Source organism: Phyllobates terribilis, unplaced genomic scaffold (assembly GCF_046119375.1).
Source record: "Phyllobates terribilis strain yellow unplaced genomic scaffold, ASM4611937v1 Scaffold_7__3_contigs__length_470593459, whole genome shotgun sequence".
NCBI lineage: Eukaryota > Metazoa > Chordata > Amphibia > Anura > Dendrobatidae > Phyllobates > Phyllobates terribilis.
The window spans coordinates 238,835,908-238,850,923 of record NW_027362767.1 but is presented as its reverse complement, the minus strand read 5'-3'; the positions used below and the strand labels follow the sequence as shown (position 1 = coordinate 238,850,923).

The 15,016-nt window shown below is 44.9% G+C and overlaps 1 protein-coding gene across 3 annotated transcripts in view; it reads right to left on the bottom strand.

Moving 5' to 3' along the window:
• LOC141153104 (deoxyribonuclease-1-like) overlaps nucleotides 1-9,286 on the bottom strand; it is a 52,724-nt gene extending 43,438 nt beyond the window's left edge. For 2 of the 3 annotated variants that reach the window (XM_073637786.1, XM_073637785.1), the window contains exons 1-5: nucleotides 9,169-9,286; nucleotides 8,376-8,518; nucleotides 6,487-6,575; nucleotides 5,079-5,162; nucleotides 4,574-4,689 (exon numbers count right to left, since the gene is read on the bottom strand). In XM_073637786.1, the coding sequence (XP_073493887.1) occupies nucleotides 4,574-4,689; nucleotides 5,079-5,162; nucleotides 6,487-6,575; nucleotides 8,376-8,513 (427 nt within the window). In that variant the 5' untranslated portion in view covers nucleotides 8,514-8,518; nucleotides 9,169-9,286. The remainder of the gene's footprint in view (nucleotides 1-4,573; nucleotides 4,690-5,078; nucleotides 5,163-6,486; nucleotides 6,576-8,375; nucleotides 8,519-9,168) is intronic. The other variant, XM_073637788.1, reaches the window with a different exon arrangement.
• Nucleotides 9,287-15,016: the final 5,730 nt, after the last annotated feature.

Genomic DNA, 15,016 nt, shown 5'->3' with positions numbered 1-15,016 from the left:
GAGGAGAATGAGAAACTGCTATTAGGACAAATAGACAAAGTAGCAAAACATAATGAGGTGATTGTAATGGGGGACTTCAACTACCCGGATATTGACTGGGAAACAGAGACCTGTAGATCTCAGAAAGGAAAAAGGTTCTTGACAAATATTAAGGATAATTATCTCTCCCAACTAGTGCAGGAACCAACGAGAGGGAAGGCCGTGTTGGACTTAATATTGACTAATAGGCCTGATAGAATAACTGAGGTACAGATAGGGGGGCACCTAGGTAATAGCGACCATAATATTATCGACTTCAAAATGCCCTTCAGTAGGGTTATCAATAAGGGAACAACTAAAACATTAAACTTTAGGAGGGCGAAGTTTGATCAGCTGAAAGAAAACCTTCAACTTATAGACTGGGACAAAGTTCTTAATCAAAGGAATACGAATAGTAAATGGGAAACCTTCAAAAGAATTCTGAATACTCAGTGCGAGAGGTATATACCGTATGGGAATAAAAGGGCCAGAAATAAGAGGAAACCAAAATGGTTGAACAAGAACGTAAAAGGGGCGTTAAATAGCAAAAAAGAGGCATTCAAGAGATTAAAACAGGAAAACAGTAAGGAGGCACTAATGTGTTACAAGGAAAAAACGAGAACCTGCAAAAAACAAATAAAAATAGCGAAGGAGGAAACAGAGAGACGTATTGCTAGGGAAAGTAGATCAAATCCCAAACTGTTCTTTACGTATATAAATAGTAAAAGGATTAAATCGGATAATATTGGACCGATAAAAAGTGATGAAGGCAAAATCATAGAGAAAGATGAGGATGAAGCTAATCTATTAAATAAATTTTTTTCGTCAACTTTCACAAAGGAAAAAGAACTAACAGGAGAAATGAGAAGTGACAAACTTAATCCTCCACTAAGTATGACAAATCTAACCCAAGCTGGGGTACAGAAACGCCTCAGTAACATTAAAATAACCAAATCACCAGGACCTGATGGCATACACCCACGGGTACTAAGGGAACTAAGTCATGTGATAGACAGACCGTTATATCTTATATTTAAGGACTCTGTTGAGACTGGGTCTGTACCACTTGATTGGCGACAGGCGAATGTAGTGCCAATATTCAAAAAGGGAGCGAAAAGTGACGCCGGAAACTATCGGCCGGTGAGTCTGACGTCCGTTGTGGGCAAAATTTTTGAAGGCTTTATTAATGAGGCAATCATGGAGCATCTTGACGCTAATAATCTATTAACCCCGAACCAACATGGATTCATGAGGAATCGCTCCTGCCAAACAAACCTGATTGACTTCTACGAGGAGGTTAGCTCTCGATTAGATCAGGGGGAACCAGTGGATGTCGTGTATCTCGACTTCTCAAAAGCGTTCGATAGCGTGCCACATAATAGGTTGGTATACAAAATGAGAATGATGGGGCTGGGGGAAAATGTCTGCAAGTGGGTAGCTAACTGGTTAAAGGATAGAAGGCAGAGGGTGGTTATAAATGGAATATACTCAGATTGGGTAAGCGTCACTAGTGGGGTACCACAGGGGTCTGTACTAGGCCCAATGTTATTTAATATCTTTATTAACGACATAGTCAACGGGATAAATAGTAAAATATCAATATTTGCAGATGACACAAAGTTATGTAAAACAATTAATACAAAAGAGGACAGTGCAGACCTACAGAGGGATTTGGATAAGCTGGGTAGGTGGAGCATTAAATGGCAAATGAGGTTTAACGAGGAGAAATGTAAGGTCATACATATGGGAAGGAAAAATGGAAGTCACCAGTACTCACTGAATGGGAAATCATTGGGGAATTCAGAGATGGAGAAGGACTTGGGCATCTTGATTGATAGCAAACTAAATTGGAGTGCCCAAAGTCAGGCCGCTGCTGTAAGGGCAAACAGGGTAATGGGATGTATCAGAAGAGGTATAGCTGCAAAGGATGAGAACATTGTTCTTCCACTGTACAAAGCACTGGTCAGACCACACTTGGAATACTGTGCTCAGTTATGGGCCCCAATATATAGAAAGGATATAAATGAGCTTGAAAAGGTACAAAGGAGGGCAACAAAATTAATAAAGGGAATGGAGGGACTGCAATACCCAGAGAGGTTGGCAAAACTAGGACTATTCAGCCTGGAAAAGAGAAGGTTGAGGGGGGACATAATAAATGTGTACAAATATGTTAGGGGACAGTATAGAGATCTTGCCCGGGATTTGTTCAAAAGGAGGGATATTACGGTAACAAGAGGGCACTCACTAAGACTGGAAGAGAAAAGGTTTCAGCACCAGCATAGGAAGGGGTTCTTTACGGTAAGAGCAGTGAGAATATGGAATTCACTGAGTGAGGAGACGGTAATGTCGGATTCACTAAACCAGTTCAAGCGGGGACTGGATGCATTTCTAGATACCAGGCAGATTTCAGCATATACTTAAAAATAAAATAAAATAGTAGGTTGATACAGGGATTTATTCTGACTGCTGGTTTCAGAGTCGGGAGGGAATTTTTCCTCAGGTGAAGATTGGCCAAATCATTTGGGGTTTTTGCCCTCCTCTGGATCAACTTTAGCAATTACAGAACTAACAGGTCGAACTTGATGGACGCAAGTCTTTATTCGGCTTTACTTACTAACTAACTAACTAACCCCACTGCACCGTCCATATACTTCAATGGAGATGCGGCTGCACGCACAACACAGACATATATCCATTCAAATGTATGGAGAATGGGCTGGCTGGAAATGTGGAAATAAGGGTCTTTTCTGCCGCTAAGTGCAGCCGGGGGGACAATAAAGCAATAATGAAATAACCCATTTTATAAGCCTGGAGAGAACTGGTCCACATTGTCCATGGTTTTATAGATGTATTACATAAACCGTCATTACAGAAGGAAATAATTGCTGATAACTTGGTAAGAATGTGATAAAAAGTAATAAAAATAGATGCGCAGACATTATATTCAACTTTTAACCTTTGTCACACGTCACGAAACCCCCACTCCACTCCCACCACATGCGCCTGTTTGCTCCGAGTTCTTCATCACCATAAAATCCCATTATGCTATCACAATCTTGCATTCACTCTGTGCTGTGATTAAGCAGCGCGACTGTGCAACAATCTAATGGGATACAGATGGGGGGGCCCGTCCGTTATCTTAAAGCCCCACCTTGTGGTCGCTTCTTTTACTGCAGCGACGAGACATAATGTCAAAAATGACCACTTAAAATTCCTGCGTGCAAAAAGTACTTAGCAACAGGCCAAATATTTATCTACATAAGGATGGACGAGCTATGAGATGCATGTATACTGCAAACATGTGTCAGGATGATGGAGGTCGGAGGAAATGTACTATATGTTCATATACAGTAGACACATCTGTGATCAGATCACCCCTTTAAGTGGCCGAGAAGCCTTAAAGGGTTATTCCCATTTTCATGGAAGGGCATTGTCGGATAGCGCTTGTAAATACGAGCAATTTAGCAAATTAGTGTTAGTTAAAATTTTCTGCCGTTCTTCAGATATCAATAATTTTCTCTTGATTACAGCTCGTTGACTTGGAGACCGACCACTGCTGCTAGATGGCAAAATATTCAAAGTGCTTACAAGCTCCTTTCTATAGAGCTTGTAAGCACTGTTTTGAAGCTGAGCCAGGATCACTGGACTGTTCTGTTACCTCCTGATCCCGACCAGCGTCAGCGCAGTGCTTACAAGATAGACAGCAGCGGTGGTCGGTCTCCCAGGCAATGAGCTGTAAACAAAAGAAAAATGTTAATATCTCAAGAACGGCTGCAAATTTTAATAAACAGTAAATTGCAAAATCGCTTGTATTTCCAAGATCTATCCGACAATATTCATTTAGGAAGAAGAGAATAACTCCTTTTAAAGGGGTTTTCTGGGACCTATTGATGGACATTAATATTAGATTCTTGGCAGTCAGACTCCTGGCATCATCACGATCAGCCGACTAAGACCAAGGCCGATTTCAGAGTCCAACATTTACGCTCTGAGTGCGGACTGTGTTGTCTGAACCGGACACATGGCTCCTGACCCAAGGTTTCAACTTGCGACATCTGCTATAGGTGAACAGTGGATAGGTGCACTGCATTTATGGAGCAGGCTCAGGAGCTGGGCCCGCTCTATACAGCGCTGGTGCCAGCTGCATTAAACAGCCAGCACCTGATTAGAGATAGCACCGATTGCAGCAGTTTAAACTCTTAATTGCCGCTGTCAATCACAACAGCGGCATATACTGTAAGTGGTTGGAACTGGGCGAAGGTGTCCTTTCTTGTGCTCATCGACATCCCCACCACCCCATGATTGTGGGGTGCCAATGACATGGCAGCCTGTGGCTTCCAAGATTGGACACCTAAGTTACTTCTATCGGTTACGTTTCTATCTATGGGGGCATCATATAAGGTGGGAGAGGAGCCCAAGTGCACATACAGGACCCGGGGTGTCTGTGCCGCGGACCGATATGAAATGTATTTGTGCCCTGTAATGATTATATACGTCATTTCTATACATATCTGAGACAGAGGGTGTGTATCTCTCCATTACGGCACCCGTCTACCTGTCGTAGGTGACGAAAACCGGGCGACAAAAGGTTCGCGGATGAAGACGTCCGTGCCGCAGTTTTCGCAGCCATCGTCGTAATGATACCACTCCGTCGGCTTCAGGATGTCCTCTCTGTAGAGTTAACAAAAAAAAAAAACACGACGGTGAACCATTAATAGCTCATTAACCCCGCTCCATCTGGCCGGTGGTTTTTAATGGGACCATACAGTCTGCTCTTCACTTTCGGGCATCTTTCATATCTATCATGGTCCAAGGCGCTGCCAAGACAGGTGTTCAGATGCCTCCAACCCTGGAGAAATCGGCCGTCACGTGTAACTGCACTCCAAGCAAAATCCAGGCTGACTAATTAAAGAGCTAATTTTCTCAATTTGGGTCACACATCTTATGAACAGTCTGTCTGAGGACAGGTTCTGTACAAGGAGACACCTCCTCATCAATATGAATGGGCTGCAGTCACCGAGACCAGTATATGAATATATCACATGTCCATAGTCTCTTACCTGTATACATATACATATTTCTCCCGGTAAGTGCTGCGACCCAGATGGTCAGAAATCAGCAAATTGTAGTTTAGACCCGTGGCCCTGGTATGAAACAGACAAAAGAATATACTTTAAAGGAGCTTTCCAAATAAAGCCTAGTTCCGGTTCCGCGGGGGCGGGGCATGACACCGATATTTTAATCTGTGCGTCGTTCTCTTCCGGTTCCGCGGGGGCGGGGCATGACACCGATATTTTAATCTGTGCGTCGTTCTCTTCCGGTTCCGCGGGGGCGGGGCATGACACCGATATTTTAATCTGTGCGTCGTTCCCTTCCTCTTCAGGTATGCAGGAGCTTTTGCCTGAAATACTATTTGAATTAATTTAGTCTAAAGCTTAATTCACAAGTAATTTTTGGACTTTCAGGCTGAAAAATCAACATGGTTTTTACACTGTTTTGATGCAGTTTCTCAGTGTGGCTTTTGATGTGTTACTATAGCATAGGGTGAGGCAATAAGGTGTGTTTTTCGCAGCAAAAAATGGAAAAAATGCATTAAAAACTACAATAAAAAATTAGCCTTTTGTCACCATTTACGTGCACCATACTTCTGACCCAAAAATGTGCAGGAAAAAAACTTAATATTTGCATTCTAGGTGCGTTTTCCCATTCAAATATGCAAATTGCCTAATCAGAGAGGAAGAGGACTTGAACTCTATAGCGCCACCTGTTGGAAGCAGGTCTTGACTCGTTAAAGGGTCAATAGTTACTTGTAGGATCGCTGCTTCCAACAGGTGGCGCTATAGAGTTCAAGTCCTCTTCCTCTCTGAAGAGGCAATTTGCATATTAAATTTCCCAGAGGAGCATAGCACGGCGAATAAGCCTCCTTACATTGGCATGCCAGAGCCGGTATGCCACTCTCCACAAGGAGAAACGTTACCCCATAGACCTCTTCCAATTCAAATGAATGGGAAGCAGATTTGAGGCATTTTATTATGAGGATATTTTCGCAGACTCCGCGCCCCAAAATAAAATCTATAAAATAAAAACGCCTCAAAAATTCCATGTGAACATACCCTGATAATTCCCAGCATGCTCAGTGTATTGTTCCGGATTCGGCTGCAGGATATCCAGGGATCCGAGGCCAAATACACAACTACAGATTTCAAAACCGTTTAGTTTTTTCTTAAAGGGGTTTTCTGATTTGTAAAAAAATTTTTTTAGAATTGCAGGTCATGTTAGGTATACTCACCTATTGGTCCAAAATGATGATGTCATGTTCTTCAGTCACCTGTGATTGGCTGAGGCGGTCAGGTGACTGTGACAGGATGTCATCGGATGGGCCCCGCATGACCTCCCGTTCCAGACACCTGACTAAGACTCTGCAGCAGCAGAGGACTGACCTAATATAGATTATAGGGCTTTACTCACGAGTTGAGCTCCTGGACGAGTCTTATAATGGCTGTGTCGTCTTTACTCATCACCTCCTGAATAGCGATAAGTTCATATCTCCTGAGGATCTGCAATAATGATAACACAAAGGCCAATCAAATGTCCCATCCAAAACCTTCTTCTACCCCATAACATACATATGTCATTATAGGGAATGTCAGAAGGGGCTGCCTTCTTTTCTGTCTTTTCTTTTCTTTAGTAGCCGGTTTTTACTTTTTTGATGTACGCCCATGTGGACCGCCATATCTCTTGCCATCTGCACACATCATGGCACATATGCCCATTCTCTGCCTATACCATCTTTCTAAAGGTGATGCATTGTTATCTAAATATTTTATGCTGTATTTAGTCCTAAATATTTATGTCTTAAAATAATGCAGACATAGCTACACAGTACCCCTGAGGAAGCACTGTAGGCGGCGATACACATGTGGATACTCCTGCTTCCCCCACTTTATTCCCATACTACAGAGTCATAGCCATCAGATATTACCAGGGCTATGGTATTCTCACTGTCTTGTGTATCTTTGTATATTTTCTACAGTCTTATAGATTTGTATAGGTCCATTGGTCATTCTAGATATTGACCAGAGTTGATACCCCCTGAGAAAGCCACCATAAGTGGCGAAATGCACAGGGATACTCCTGCTTCTCCCACTCTATTCCATTATTACAGGGATATTGCTATAGTTTACAACCAGGACTTATTCTCTTCTGTCTTGTGTATCTTTGTAATTTTGCTACCGTGTTCTAGATTAGTTTATGTCCATTAGTCATTATGGATATTGGCTTGACTTGATGTTCCTTGAGGAAGCCACCATGAGTGGTGATACGCATTGCGATACTCCTGCTACCCCTCATTCTATCTCCATATTACAGCTATGGTATTTTCCACTGTCTTGTGTATCTTTGTATTTTTGCTATTGTGTTCTAGATGTGTATAGATCCAGTGATCATTCTGAATTTTGGCTTGACTTGATTTTCCCTGAGGAAGCCACCATGAGTGGTGATACGCATTGGGATACTCCTTATTCCCCCACTCTATCCCCATATTACAGACTTATTGTTACCATATACTACAAGGGGGCTATGGTATTTTCACTGTCTTGGGTACCTTTGTAATTTTGCTACTGTGTTATAGATTCATATAGGGTCAATTTATCATTCTGGATAATGATCTGCCTTGATTCCTTCTGAAGAAGCCACCATGAGTGGCGAAACGCATGGAATACTCCTGTTTCTCCTACTCTATCCCCATATTTCAGGGGTTTTGCCATCTTCTACTAATAGGACTGTTATGTCCTGTTACATCTATACTTAGCTTTCTAAGATGCCAAGGCAAGAAAATAAAAAATTTCAGTGGGGCCTATGAGGTTTCCCTTTTATCCAGGAGCCTCCCAGACATTCTGGAAGTTTTGTGCAAGCATGGCCAAGAGGAACTTTGTGGCCATGACTAGCAGAATCTACCAACAACTATTTTCATACAATGCCACTGGAGTGGTTTCTGAGATTAGAAAACAGGTCTTTTTTCAGTAAAAGCGCCACTCTTATGTCTTGGCAGTGTCTGGTATTGCAGCTATTCAAGTGAATGGCATAAAACTGTAATACAGATCACAGCCAATGCACAAGAGGGGCGCTGTTTTAGGGAACAAAAAAAAAACCTATTTTTGTAAGCCAATCCAAATCCTTTAAAGGGCATGTATACCATAGCGGCCCATCATGTAGCCGCTAAGGGGTCCTTGAAGTGAGTGGAACCCGTCCTTATTGGTTCCCCTCCTTTTGCTACTGGTTGGCACTGGTTTTCTTATATGTTGCAAACAATCCATAGAAAGTTCTCAAAACTATATGATCAATACAGATATTCTTACCTGGATAAGAAAGTTTAGGACGGCAGGGTCGTCAACTTTGGAAATACCAAACCTTTCGATGTTAAAGGAGGCGATTTTAAGAGTAAAGCTGGCCTGTAGGAAGCAGGCCGCCAGCGCTACCAGGAAAACCCACTTCATTCTTCCTTCAGACAAGGAAAGTAAAATCGTCAAAGGAGTCTATTGTCAAATGGAAATGTAGGTGCTAACTACAGTGTAAGAATGCAGGGGCAGATGCCAGAGGTAAGTATAGGGTTACAGAGGAGTCCAAGCCCTCGTAAAATCGTATCACGGGATCTAGGATTTACCCTAAAAAATTCCATTTCCATAATCTGTTAATAGAGGGGGTACCGTAAGTGACCCATGGTGGACGCAGCTACAAAGAGCCTCTCTGAGTCTGGAGGATCTAACATTTCCATCCATTATACAAAGCATATATCAAATGTAATGCTTCAGTTCGCCTGCGGAGGAGCTGCAGAGAAATTAAACCCTGGATTACAGGTGATCGCTGTACTATTCTAGCAAAAAGGGGTCTAAATTGGGAGACCCCTTATGTTATAATAATGCAACTTTCTAATACACATTGGGGCAGATTTACTATTGTGAGTGTGCAGAAAATGCCGACACTGTGCCTTACTCAATGGGGGTGTTGTTTAGTTTCTAGCTGGATAAGGAGGGAATTGGCCAATGATACAAATTTTTGGTACAGCCTTTCAATGTAGAGAAAGTACAGTATTTATTAGCACTATATGGCACATGAGGCCAAAAACCCCAAAAAATGGAAAAACAATATTACCTGCTCCACTGAGATCCTGTCCGGGCAATGAAGTCCACAGGAACAGCAGCGACTACCCATGACGTACTTTATCGGTACCTTATATACACTATCGATTGTGAGAAAAATAAGGCAACGTCCCAGCTGACGCGTTTTCCTATTTGATCTCTGTAAACAAGTATATTAATCAATAGGTTGGAGGTCAGGAGTGTTTTTAGACATTAGACCTGTAGTCGGTAGCCGAAGTGGCACAGGACTGCTGGATCTCTGCCAGCATCCAAGATTTCCTCCTATCTCTTTATCTTAGGGGGTAATTTCTTATTATAAGCCCCTGGTTGCTTCTATCTGCCCCCCCTATCAGGGCCGGCTCCAGGTGTTCGCGGGCCCCGGAGGAAAGAGTCTCAGTGGCCCCTTTATCACATACCACGATTCATGATGCACAGATACCGCAGAGAAATATATATATAGTACAATGCCGAAGATTTCACTTCTTATATTACATGAGTGATATCTATTGTAAATTCCACAATAGCTCAGAAACCGGCGAATCCTCACAGCGCACAGTGCAGACCGGACAGTATAGTCCTCCATACAGTATTATGGGCACCACATAGGCCTTCATACAGTATAATGGCCCCACATAGTCCTCCACACAGTATAATGGCCCCACATAGTCCTCCATACAGTATAATGGCCCCACATAGTCCTCCATACAGAATAATGGGCCCCACATAGTCCTCCATACAGAATAATTGCGCCACCTAGTCCTCCATACAGTATAATGGCCCCACATAGTGCTCCATACAGTATAATGGACCCCACATAGTCCTCCATACATTATAATGGGCCCCGCATAGGCCTCCATACAGTATAATGGCCCCACATAGACCTCCATACAGTATAATGACCCACATAGTCCTCCATACAGTATAATGGCCCCACATAGTCCTCCTTACAGTATAATGGCCCCACATAGTCCTCCATACAGTATAATGGGGCCCACATAGTCCTCCATACAGTATAATGGCCCCACATAGTCCTCCATACAGTGTAATGGCCCCACATAGTCCTCCATACAGTATAATGGCCTCACATAATCCTCCATACAGTATTATGGGCACCACATAGTCCTCCATACAGTATCATGGGCACCACATAGTTCTACATACAGTATTATAGGCACCACATAGTGCTCCATACAGTATAATGGCCCCACATAGTCCTCCATACAAAATAATGGGCACCACATAGTCCTCCATACAGTATAATGGCCCCACATACTCCAACATACAGAATAATGGGCCCCACATAGTCCTCCATACAGTATTATGGGCACCACATAGTCCTCCATACAGTATTATGGGCACCACATAGTCCTCCATACAGTATTATGGGTACCACATAGTTCTCCATACAGTATAATGGCCCCACATACAGTACAGACCAAAAGTTTTGACACACCTTCTCATTTAAAGATTTTTCTGTATTTTCATGACTATGAAAATTGTACATTCACACTGAAAGCATCAAAACTATGAATTAACACATGTGGAATTATATACTTAACAAAAAAGTGTGAAACAACTGGAAATATGTCTTATATTCTAGGTTCTTCAAAGTAGCCACCTTTTGCTTTGATGACTGCTTTGCTCACTCTTGGCATTCTCTTGATGAGTTTCCGGATAGACGGGTGAGACCACCTTCTCTGGGGCCTTCTTGTCGGGGTTATGTACCTCTGCCAGGGGAGCAGTCTGGCAGTGAACCAGTGCTGGGAGAGGTGGAGGAACCCATGCAGTTAGGGGGTGCTTTTACATCATACATTTACCCAGAGATTCTCAAGAAAAAAGGCGTATGTTTTTTTTTGTGGGAAAAAGGGCCATTTTGTTGGGACCTGTCCTTCAATTCCTAAATAAAAGGAGACTTGATTAACTCTTGGTAGTCTGGAGTTGGATAAGCATGGGGTGCATTTGTCGCCAGCTTGCAGTTCCCGGTTTGTCCAGACAGCAGAGGTGGTGCTAGAGAGCAAAACCGAGAAAAAGTCTGTGTTTGTTGACAGTGGAACAGGAGTCAGCATGATTGATGCTGAGTTTGTGAAAACTCATGGTCTTGTTGCTGTACTTTAGCTAAGCCTATTTCCATCTTCGCCATCGACTCGGCGCCACTTGCAGAGAAAGCATTTACTCAGATTGTACATAATGTAAAACTGAGGGTGGGGGTCGGTTCATTGTGAAATAATCCCTTGCTGTGTCCTGAACAGTCTTCCCATACCAGTTGTTTTGGGTCTTCCCTGGATGGTGAAACGTAATCCGTTGGTAGATTTGCAAGCCGGGGAGATTACTGCCATGAGAACTGTTTAGATATTTCCCTTGCTACAGTCTCTACGGAAATATTATGTTACGGGTCCGGGTGGTGGAACCTCTGCGCTTCGGTGCAAGGAGGGACCAGAGGGGCGTGACTAAGTGCCTACTCAGCCTGACCAAGTTCGCACGGCGGCTAAATCGACTCCGTGAACCAGGGAGGGACCGAGCAGGGGGACCAGGTGCCACTCTGGGACCGACCTTGTGTGAGAGCAGGTGACTCCCACAGGTCAGATGGCAGGAACTGACCGGTACAGCGGATGAGCACGGCAGGAAGGCTGACTGGTGGTCCGGGTAGATAAGCAGGCTGGTTTGGCAGATAGCCAGATGGGCGCTCTGGGTAGGCGAGCTGGCGGGCACGACAGGTAACAGGTAGGTGCTCCAGGTAGGCTGGCTGGCGGGCACGACAGGTAACTGACAGGTGCTCCAGGTAGGCAGGCTGGCAGGCACTACAGGTAACAGGCAGGTGCTTCCAGGTAAGCAGGCTGGCGGGCACGGCAGGTAACTGGCAGGTGCTTCCAGGTAAGCAGGCTGGCGGGCAGAACTATAGACAGGCTGGCGGGCTGGACTGTAGACAGACTGGCGAGCAGGACTGACAGGCAGCGGGACCTGAGGGGTGAAGCAAGTGTTAGCACACAGAACAACAACCTTGCACAGGAACCTACATTTTGGAGGAGGTGTCTTATATAGGAGAAGTCCTCCGGCCATTGGCCGGGGACTCTGTAGGATGGCGCGCGCGACCCCTTTAAGAGGGAGGGAGCGTGCGCGCACCCTAAGCATAGTGCCCGGGAAGCTGTGCACGGTGCGTGCCACAGCAGCAGGGGAGCGGGAGGACGCCGGACCTGGACCGCGGCGGTGAGGGGAACGGCGTCTCTGCCCGACAGAAGGCGGAGACGCCGATGCTACAGTATCCCCCCTTTACGCCCCCTCTTCTTCAGGCCCGCAAGAAATTTTTTAAGAAGATGAGGGGCATGAATGTTCTCTCTGGGTTCCCAAGACCTCTCCTCAGGGCCAAACCCCTTCCAATCCACAAGAAAGAAAGTCTTTCCTCTTACCCTCTTGGTGGCCAAAATGTTTTCTACCTCAAAGACGTCCTCAGCAGAGACAGGAGCTGGAGTGGTACCTGGATCGTCAGCGAAAGAATTAAGGACAACAGGTTTGAGGAGGGATGCATGAAAGGAGTTGGTAATCCGTAAGGAGGCCGGGAGTTTCAGCTTGTAAGCCACGGGATTGATTTGGTTCAGAACTTCGAACGGACCGATGAACTGCGGACCCAACTTATAGGAAGGTATCTTGAGACAAACATAGTTGGAGGAAAGCCAGACCTCGTCTCCCGGATGGAATTGAGGTGGATCCAGGCATCTCTTATCAGCATGTTTCTTCATCCGCTCGGAGGACTAAAGAAGTGCAAATCAAGAGTCTTCCCAAATAGCTGAAAATTTGCAGACTAGAGACTCTGCGGCAGGATTGTCCACTGAAGAGGAGACGGGTAACGGAATCCGGGGGTGTTGACAGTAGACCACAAAGAACGGGGATTTGGAAGAGGACTCGCTTTCATGGTTATTATAGGAGAACTCAACCCAGGGCAGCAGCTCAACCCAATCGTTATGGTGAGCATTGACAAAGTGCCGAAGAAAGCTGGTAAGAACCTGGTTGATACGTTCCACTTGACCATTGGACTGAGGATGATAAGCAGAGGAGAAATCCAAGGTGACATCCAGCAGTTTACACGTAGCTCACCAGAAGCGCGAAGTGAACTGAACCCCGCGATCAGACACAATGTGGAGGGGTAGGCCGTGGAGACGAAAAATGTGATGAATGAAGTCCTTAGCCAGCACAGATGCAGAGGGATGAAGTGGGCCATTTTAGAAAAGCGGTCAGTGACCACCCAAATAACAGTACAACCGGCAGAAACAGGGAGATCCGTAATGAAGTCCATTGCAATGTGTTGCCACGGAGCGGAAGGCACGGGAAGAGGAAGAAGACGGCCGGCTGGAAGGTGCCTGGGAACCTTGTTACGGGCACAGGAGGAACAAGCCGCGACGAAGTCCGCAAAATCCTTGCGCAGGGAAGGCCACCAGTAATGTCGGGCGATGAGCAAAAAGGTCTTCCTCTGGCCAGCATGACCGGCTAGTTTGGATGAATGGCCCCAGAGTAGAACCTTCTTACGATCCGGAACCGCTACAAAGGTCTTACCGGGTGGAAGATGAGACAGGTCAAACGGGGCCACAGTCATTACTTTGGAGGGGTCGATGATATGTAGAGGTTCCTCCTCTTGGTCGGAAGACAGGAATGAGCGGGATAAAGCGTCAGCTTTAATGTTCTTGTCTGCTGGGCGGTAATGCAGAGTGAAGCAGAATCGGGCAAAGAAAAGAGACCACCTGGCCAGGCACGGATTTAATTTTTGGACGTTCTGCAAATATGCAAGGTTTTTGTGGTCAGTGTAGATGACCACCGGGTGCAGAGCCCCTTCCAGCAAGTAGCGCCACTCCTCCAGCGCTAATTTGATGGCCAGCAGCTCACGATCTCCTATGGAGTAATTGCGCTCAGACGAGGAGAAGAGCTTGGAGAAGAAGCCACAGGTTACCATTCTCCCGGATGAGGACTTCTGGGTGAGCACCGCTCCAGCTCCGGAAAAGTGGCAAAATGATTCTTTAAGGGAGAAAAAGCCTAGAGGGAAGCATCCAACCATTTGTAAAAATCAGACCCCTTCCTAGTCATGTCAGTAAGGGGTTTCGCAATTACTGAGTAATTTTGGATAAATGTCCGGTAAAAATGAGTAAAGCCTAGAAAACTTTGTAGAGCCTTCAGGTTCTCAGAACGATCCCAATCAAGGACTGCACGGATCTTCTCCGGATCCATCCAAAAACCCGAAGATGACAACAAGTACCCGAAAAACTGCACGTCCTGAACGGCGAAAACACATTTTTCTGGTTTGGCATAAAGTTTGTTATCCCTTAATATCTGGAGCACCTGTTTAACATGCCCCCGATGTGTCTCAAAATCAGGTGAGTAAACCAAAATATCATCCAGATAGACCACCACAAACCTCCCCACCAAATGATGGAAAATATCATTTATGAAATGCTGGAATACCGCAGGTGCATTAGTCAAACCAAAAGGCATAATCAGGCTCTCGAAATCTCCTTCCGGGGTATTGAACGCTGTTTTCCATTCGTCTCCTTCTCTGATTCTAACCAGGTTGTAGGCTCCCCTTAAATCCAACTTGGGAGAATACCTTAGCTCCCACAACCTGGCTGAACAAATCAGGAATCAGAGGAAGAGGGTATGGATCTCGGATGGTAATTTGATTTAATTCCCGGAAATCTAAACAGGGACGTAGACTGCCATCTTTTTTCTTCCCAAAGAAAAACCCTGCCGCTACATGCGCCTTCTTTTCTAAAAAATTGTCTTCGGCTGAAATTATGACGTGGGTAATAGGGAACTTTTGGCAATCAAATTGGCGTTCGAAGAATGGCGACATTGGATGGAGGGGGCTGTCCATCCTATTA